We start from the raw sequence: 8,967 nt of genomic DNA, 5'->3' as shown, positions 1-8,967 counted from the left end.
AGCATTCAGGAAGAGATGTTTGTTTGGAGGTATTTGATCACGTAATTTTGAAGCTAAAGGGAAAGATACAAATAAGAGCTGCAGATTTAAGAGTACTCAGACTACGGGTCAGAGTTGGAGCCATTCACAGTGGGTTGTGTCTTTCAAGTGGAGTGTAAAGAGTACAATGCGATCATCCTGGGTGGTGAGTCGTTTAAGTGTTACCCAGGCTAAAATACATCACACACACACACACACACACACACACACACACACACACACACACACACGATAGATCTTGGAAATAAATCACATTAAAACAGACCTGAGATTTACTGCACTACTGCAACCATTCTCTTACAGATCTCAGTATTTAGTAAGCCTGGTTTTACAGGTGTAGGGGAGATTTGTTCTCAAACATGTCTCCATGTGATTCAGAATACTCCTCTCTTCTTTCCCTTCACATGGCTGAATATGTGCTCAGACTTCTTAGTGTACAGCCAGCATAGCCAAGTCATTTGTATTCAGTCAGTCCTTCTCGGAATACTCAATGCTATGAGAGAATCTTAATCGATCTCCAATAAAAAATCAAGGGGGAAATTATTCTCAATTTATATTATTATAAATTGGATTTCATTTCCTACTGCTTCTTCCTAAATATTGTTTCTTATATCCATTCTTTTTCTCAGTTCTTCTTCTCTAATTCCTGTCAGAATTACTACAAGAGATACAGAATATCTCTTCTTGCTTTCTGCCTCCCTCTCAGAAATTCTTTCTGCATACAGCTGCCAACATGCTTCTAAAACCCCACTTTCATGTCACTCACCCAAGGGCTAACAATGATTTTTCCATTGCCAATTACATCAAGTGCAGACTTCTTTCCTTCCAAGCTCTCTAGAATAAAATCACACCCAGCCTATACAATGGTATTTCAGGTTTCCCTGACACAGCTCTTCAAGGCAGTCAGCACTCCCTCTTCATGGACTCTTCTCACTAGTCTCCTATAATTCTTACCTTTGCTGTGAGTTTTGCCAAGCTGGGATCTCAGCAGTAATACACCTGGTTTATTAGAAAGCTCAGAGATGAGACTGAGAATCCCTGAGGCTAGCTTCGGAGCATAGTGCCCTCTTTGGAAAGGATTAGCTTCTCATCCATGATACCAGGATACCTACTAAGTACATTGCACATTGTCTTATTTTTGAAGACAAAATAAGACAATCTACGTGAAAGTGCTTTCTAAATTATAAAGTGCTATATAAAGTAAAAACTGTTTAATCAAAACTTTTATCTATCTGAAAGTGAAGAATACATGATTTTTTAAACTATATATATGTTGGTTATCTTTGAAAAGATGTCTTCTTAGATCCACGTTACAAGTCATTGTTATTTAAAATAATTAAAAACAGGGACCCAGAAGTTGGGAACAGAAATAGAGGCCAAATAAATTCAGACACTTTAAGTAACTTTTAACATTGGACTTCCAATAAAGCAGCCTGTATAGTTTTTCAAAACACAGGTGATTTTATCAGGCTAGCCAGTGGTCATTCAAAGTGGGGGGACCGGGAAAGGTAAATTAAGTTAACTGAAGAGTTAGAACTATGCTCTGAGCAGCTTCCGTGAGGGAGACAGATAAGTGTCACAGGAGTAACAAATATCATTAAAAATTTTAAAAATCAGCAAAAAATTAAGTGCTTTCTAATATATGTATGATCAACAACAAAGTACGTGTCTTGATTCCAATCACTCTAGAAATACTTGTTAAGAGCCTAGGATGCATCTTGACAGTCAGCATAAGGCCAAGAGATTATTAGATTTTGTTTTAGAGTTGCGAAGTGTCTGGTGATTAAATGGAAATTAATAATATTAACATTACTCACTAGTACTAATTTAAGGATTCAAGATATTAAGGGTGTAGTTTTCGTTTCAGTGAATGCAATGGTTTGTTATTTCCCCCAAGTTTTGCTTGCATTTGTCTTTTCCATTCCGCATTGTTCATCTTGTACTCTTCTAGAATTATTTCCAAATGTGTCTGCTTTCTTTTCACAAAAAAATTGGAGGTTCCTTAAGGGCAAGACAAAATCTAATACTCTCTAGTCCTTATATTTACTGTCAAAAATGCATACTAGATTCCCAAGTATTTCTAGAGTAACTGAAATCAAGTCTAACAAAAGAAGTTTGCTATCTAAAGCTTCTCAATTATGAATATATCATGAGTTAAAAATTATTTTACTTATTGTAAGGATATACAGTAAGCTCCTCATAAATTTTTACTATTAATGGGTTTATAAGACCCTATTTATTTATGGACTAAGATCTTATTCAGTTAATAAGATGTATTTTATAAAAAGTGGTGCTTTAAAAACCATTTTCTGATTACTTATCAGGTCAAAAATGCTTAGAAAATTCAGGACAGTTCATTTGAAATGCTCCTTTAGATATTATGGCCAGATGTTACAAACTGACATACATACAAACATATAAGAATCTTTTGTTTCAATGTTATACTTCTTGACAGAATTTAAAATTAAAACGGCACTCATACAATCAATTTAAGTCATTGAAAGTACATGGGGAATACTGAAAAGACTTTCTTTTTTTCCCTCATTTTAAAAACAAAAAGGGCAACATCAATTTTAGAGTTTCTTGAGACCTTCAAATACATAGTCCCTAGAAGCAAGATTCATCAAGAGGAGAATCTAAAGCCTAACTGAGCTTTCAAAATACTGCCCACATATACCGTACTTGTTGAACAAATTCAGATTTATTGAAAGCAAACATTTACATTGGCTACAATGTTGGAACTATTACAAAGCTGGATAAAAGAGGCTTTAGTAGCAATAGAAAGCAAGAGCAATAAAAAGTGAATAGAGAAAATATTTGGCCTTACTGATCTCTTGGCAGTATTTACATTATGTACATATTGTTAAATATTTGTAATAATTCTAAGGCACCAAAGGCTAAATAGCAGTTTGCAATACTATTCTGTGCACAAAAATCAAGAAATTTATTGTAAAGAGGCTGTATAAGTTAAAGAAACATAGGCATATCTTAATGTTTACATAAAGGAGTAGCTGCATTTAAAAAAATCTCAAATGATACATTAAATATTGGGCAGATCGAAGATACTATTTTTAGAACATTAAATTATATTGACTATGTAAATAAGCACTATTTTTTACTGACCTCCTGGTAAATGTGTAATGTAATCTATTCATCAACACAGCTTTTTTCACACTCATAGATATGTTTTGTCTAAAAACTACTTGAAATTCTTCTGACCTACAAAAACTTATCCTAATATTTCATAATGTATACAAAATTCCCAAGAAGAATTTCCTGGGTAATAATATACATCAAATCTATATATAATCAGACAAAAATTTAGCAGGCATTAAATGCCAAAATGCTTGAATATTCAGTCTACCATTCCAGTGTAGCAGTTGGGTGTTTTCATCCTTTAACTTTTTAGAGTGGGAGATAGTGGCTTTAGGTAATGGACATAAAATTGGCCCACGTAGAAAATCAATCTCAAAATAAACTAATTAATTTTAAATTTTGCAACCCAAATTCTTTCAGATAACTCACTGGGTGTTAACCCTGACATTGTTACCAGTGATTGAAATATAAATGTTACCACATTGTCCAGAAGTAACTGGCAACATCTGTGTCCGGTATGGTCTTACTGTTGAATTATTTGATGACTTCTATTTGCAAAATTTTATTTGTTCCTGACATTGAAAACCCAATTTACCTTACCAACAGTCTATCATTTGTCTTGAGGTAGTGTTATAATAAAGAATTCAGCAAGACAATAGAACATCATAATGTTTGCAAAATGTGCTTCAAATGCCACCATGAAATCCATATTTATTTAGATGGTAGATGACCCAATGTTGAGTGGCCCCTTCGTGACATATTAAATTACTATCTGATGAAGTTATCCAGACTCTTTAATGAGGATGATGAATTTTTCATTAAAACTTTCTCAAAGCCCCATGCACTAAGGCAAGTTATAGTTTTAAAAATATTTTTATTATATAAAGTACTGCTAAAATTCTTTCAGTTAAAGATTCATAGACTTACATATTATAGATTTTCTTTCTTTTAGCAAAGGGGAGAAAAATGAAGGAATTTCTTCTCCAAACTTAAATTTTCAAAGAAAAATATTCAGAGCATTAACAATAGCTTGGGTTGGTGTTTTGTACTACACAGTATTTAACAGTAACTTTTAAAATGTGGCACTTTTAAAATTAAACTTTAAATTAAAAAAAAAAGTTTCAAACCCAACATATGACTGAGATTTACTGAGCAACGAGTATAAAATTTATTCCAACACAGTGCACTCGAAGATACCAAAAGTGTCTTACTATAATGCATTTTATAGTACTAGATTATGTGTATATTATTACTTTTTTCCATTCTCAAATGTTCGTTTTCTTCTCATTTTAATACAGTGAAAGAGAACATATTATTCATAGTAAAATGTTTACAAAATCAGCAACATAGGAAAAAGTAGAACGTATAAATTAATAACTTTCTTTCCCTACTTCAAGGATGAAAATAAATGACTGCCTTTGCTTAGTGGGTTACTATCTAAGTAGCAACAGCTACACAATTAATAAAACCATTACAAAGCATCGGTGAACAGATTTCAAATAATTATAAAAACACAATACAATATCAAATGTTTGAAATCATCAAATAAGTGAATAGATAATATTTTAACGAATGACTGAATCAAAGCATGATAACAGTGTTCAAATCTCTAAATTGTATGGACCTGCTTGGATTTTGGAAGCACATTTATATGTTGGTAGTAGTAATTGAAATTAGATTCTTTAGAAATACAGAAAATCATGTCTATCAGTTATTATAGTATCCCCAATTTCAAAAAGTTCAATTAAAAAATAAGATTGATTCTCCTTAGAATATTTGCTTACAAAGTTCTGAGACAATTGTTTGAAACAATATCTGTCATTCTGCATCATGATACAACTCAATTAACTGTCATAACAAGATATCTTACTTTATTATCATAAAAGATGCCTAGCATTAAACTATCAACTACTTCCTCAGAGAGGTGAACCTACTCTTATTCTTAAGTCAGCAGGAACAGTTTTTATTATGCCAATTTTCCTTAAACAGTCTTTCTTGAGTCCTACAAGTTACCCTTCCAGTTCAGACTCCAATACTATATTCTTTACAGATCACTCAAATGTTAAGTAAAACCATAATGGATTAGGTCAGTGGCTTTTAAATTATGCTGGAGGCACTCTACAGAGCTTATTGGAGGTGCCTCAGTGGTCCTAGTGGTCAAAAAGGTGGAGTTCCAAGATTCCGTCTCCCAAATCGTGGTATTAGATCTTCATGTTTGTCATGTATAGGCTGTCTAATGTATAGACTAATTTCAAAAAAATAATTCTGTTGCTTAAAAATGTTTTAACAACACAGTTAAAGTGATTTGGGAGACGTGCAGCATCTTGACAAAAAAAAAAAAAAAAAAAAAAAAAAAAGCAAGGTCCTCATGTCCCACAGTAGTCTTCAAATAAGTGGTCACAAAACACTGGATATGATATTGTATCTTTGCCCTACCCCACTACTATTATCCCTCAGCCTAGCCCAGAGTTCAGAGCCACAAGTCAAAACAGATCAATGTTTTAAGTAGATACTATCAAAATGATTAATATCCCAGCCACTTCAAGCCTACTTTTTCTTACAGAAATAAGTGGCATATCAATTATTTGCAATATAACAAAACAAATGATTAGAAAATACTTCCTAAACTGCAACCCTTAACAACATGTATGACCTTTTTCTCACCTTTTATGCCAGACAAAGGAAATAAACACAGCAGTTATCACATTATACTTGCAAATGACTACACATTTTTATTTTTTTTCTACATAAATTAAAATCAGATAGAGCCTTGATTCAGGGTTTGAATAGAGTGGCAGACTCACTAATTAAACTGCTTTCATGAATGGCCTTATTCCAAAGACAACATGTGGGAAAATAAACACTGTCAATTAAAACTTGATGAATAAGAACTCTAGGACTCAAAGAATAAGAAATGATCTTGATGAAATTATGAGTCTTGAAAAGGAAATGCTGAGAGCTGGTGTTACTGTTTTCTATAAACTTATTTGTTGTCTTTTAATATAAAAGAAGCATCAAAGTTTGTGTTCTTTCTCAATATGAAAAAAATAAGCAGAGGTATTAGATGAACAAATACAAAAATGCTGGTGTGGCATAAATAAAATGGTAAAATGTTTTCTTGTAGTAAATAAAAAATATATATGGTTTCTTTAAATTCTGAGGTCTTTCAAATACATAATCATTTGAATATAGATTCCGTCTACCAGGCCATGTATGTTCCCCAAATTATGACTTTTAGATAACATTTTAAAAGAGTTGAATTTCTTCAGACAAACTGAAAAATTGTCTGAAAATATTTTCAGTGAATGAATGGTGGTAAATTTGGCTCATATCTTGGTTTATGTTCAAATTTATTGCTTACTAAATATTATCTTCTTTCCATTAAATGAGGATAGAATTGTGAAGCTAAGCCATCTTTCTTGTCAAAACATACGTGTGAATATACACAAATATATTCACAACCACACATTTTGATGCATGAATCTATAGATGTGTATATTACATACTTTTTGGCAAAGCACTGCTTCTAAGACCTAATTGTTTTTGTATGAAGAAAAATAGAAGAATAGGGAACATCCCTTCCGAAACATTAGAATGCCCATACTGCTAATGATATAGCACATCAGAATGTGCAAACAGTATACTTATTTCAGAGTATCTGATTGATTTAGATGCCATTATAAAATGTTCTCAATTCTATTTTGGTAACCTAAAATGTCGGTATATAATACCAAATATCCAGTTAAAGAGTTTAATACAAAAATATCAGCACAAAACAGTTTTTTCAATCTGTTTATTGTGTGAGCAACCCAAACTTCAGTTTAAGTGCTGTTGAAATTTTATTACTAGATTCCATAACCCTACAATTGATAAATCTTATACCATTTTAGGTATTTAATGAGATACTTAGAAATACTAAGAAAAAAACCAGTATTCAAAGGGTTAATTTTGTTTATAATAGTAATAAATTATTTTATCATCTTCTTCAGTTCAAAATCCAGCTTTGAACCCGAGGAAGGCTTTCAAATCATGTTAATTAAATGGTGGTCCTTTAACCAGTAGCAGTTTGATTACCAATTACTCGGAGGATCTCTTTGTGAATGCCTCCTTCTTGTGTATTAATATTTGCATCTCCCACTTGGCCGTCTTCATAGCTGAAATACAAAACATAAAAATATAAAAACATTTTAAAAGATGGCAGCATTTAAAACAGCTTAGAAATGCTATTTGATACCTAAAATATAGCCCAAGAAAATAAAAAGCAAATTATACGGTTGTTTTTCAGGTGCATTTAACAACGTGTCCTCATTGTGAAACACAGAACAGCCCATTCTATGTCATGCCTAAATTTTCCCTTCTTGCATTTTTTTTTGTCCCCTCATAAAGCACTGTCTGAGTTGCAAGAAGTTTCTCAGTGTCTTTGGCATTGCAGGCATTTCCCACAGCAGCTGCTATGAAATCTACTATAAAAAAAAAATAACAGCTTCAACTTTATGTTGCTAAGATTCTGGACTTCTTAACTCTACTCCTACTTCAATCATTTCTTTACTTTCTGACTGACGACACTTCATTTTCTACCACTGCTTCTTTGCCATGCCTGCCTTCTAATAATTATTCAGCCACAATCAGTGCTGATCTTTTTTCTTATCACTGGTTGCACTATTTAGTCTGACTGTAACATATTCTTATTTATGCGGTACTTCACAGAAGAATGCAAGCCTGCTAAGTTTACTTTAGCAGTAGAAGGGAAAATATAATATTAAAGAACAGCAATTACTAAGTTCTTTAAAACTAAATAATTACATTTTAGATGGTAATTCATTTTTCTCAAATAAACTTACTTGGGAAATAAGAATTTCCTAAGAATGAATTTTCAAGCTTTCATGATCATATCCAGAGGCGAACAAGTGACAAATTATTTTTACTTCATAAAAATGGCTTCAAGACAGAAGCTTTAGAAAAGTGGTAATTACTTGAAAACAGATAACCAGGGATATAAGCACAACATCTCAAAGACTAATACTAGCCACTATCTTTTCCTGAAATAGCACAATATAGGAAAATGAAAAGATGACATACAGCAAAGAGAGCCAGGCTCCTTATGTAATCCACTGCTTAACCATCAAGTGATAACTGCATTTGTACCAAGTCTAAATTCTTAACTAAATGACCCAAGGTTGTCTATTTGGCTAATTCTTATTGCTGTTTTAGATATACTCAGCAAGTTTCAACTTACATATACATGGAAATGACACCTCGTGGTGAAACATCACCCTAAGAAAAAGAATGGGATATGTGGTACACAGCCCAATTACAAGTATTTTCTCAGGACAGTAAGTGCTCTGTTACTAAGATTAATTCTCAATCATTTTATTGCATCCTTTTCCTTGGCCTCTCATTTCAATGATGGTTTTATAAATGAATCACACTTCAGTTTTCTCTCTTCTCACGACATGCAAAATCAATTATTTCAGCCCCTTCCAAGTTTTAACTATCACACACATGCTAATTCCTAAAACTCTACCTTCGATCCTTAAATTTTTCTCTCTATATAACTTTCCTACAGATAACACAAATTCAGTATATTCAAAGTCCTTATTTTTTGACCCTGGGACTGCTACTTTTTATTCCATCCATATCTCAATTTGATGTACCAGCATCCAGGAACACAAAACCTTTAGTCATTCTTGGCTCTCTTTGTGCCTAAATCCAATTAATTACCAAGCTATCTTGCTTCCAGTTTCTTAAACTTTCTCTCTACCTGACGCCATTACCTTTGTTTAGGCCTCCATTGTCATTTGTCTAAATGATTGGTTTTCAAGTTGCAGGTTG

The 8,967-nt window shown here is 32.6% G+C and overlaps 1 protein-coding gene across 6 annotated transcripts in view; it reads right to left on the bottom strand.

Moving 5' to 3' along the window:
- Positions 1–2,718: 2,718 nt before the first annotated feature.
- The window catches only part of PARP8 (poly(ADP-ribose) polymerase family member 8), a 206,259-nt gene continuing 200,010 nt past the window's right edge, over positions 2,719–8,967 (bottom strand). For all 6 annotated transcript variants that reach the window (XM_030926745.1, XM_010364404.2, XM_030926743.1 and 3 more), the window contains one exon: positions 2,719–7,289. In XM_030926745.1, coding sequence (XP_030782605.1) covers positions 7,187–7,289 — 103 coding nt within the window. In that variant the 3' untranslated portion in view covers positions 2,719–7,186. The remainder of the gene's footprint in view (positions 7,290–8,967) is intronic.

Source organism: Rhinopithecus roxellana, chromosome 3 (genome assembly GCF_007565055.1).
Source record: "Rhinopithecus roxellana isolate Shanxi Qingling chromosome 3, ASM756505v1, whole genome shotgun sequence".
NCBI classification, from domain to species: Eukaryota; Metazoa; Chordata; class Mammalia; order Primates; family Cercopithecidae; genus Rhinopithecus; species Rhinopithecus roxellana.
This window is presented reverse-complemented; position numbering and strand designations above follow the sequence as displayed.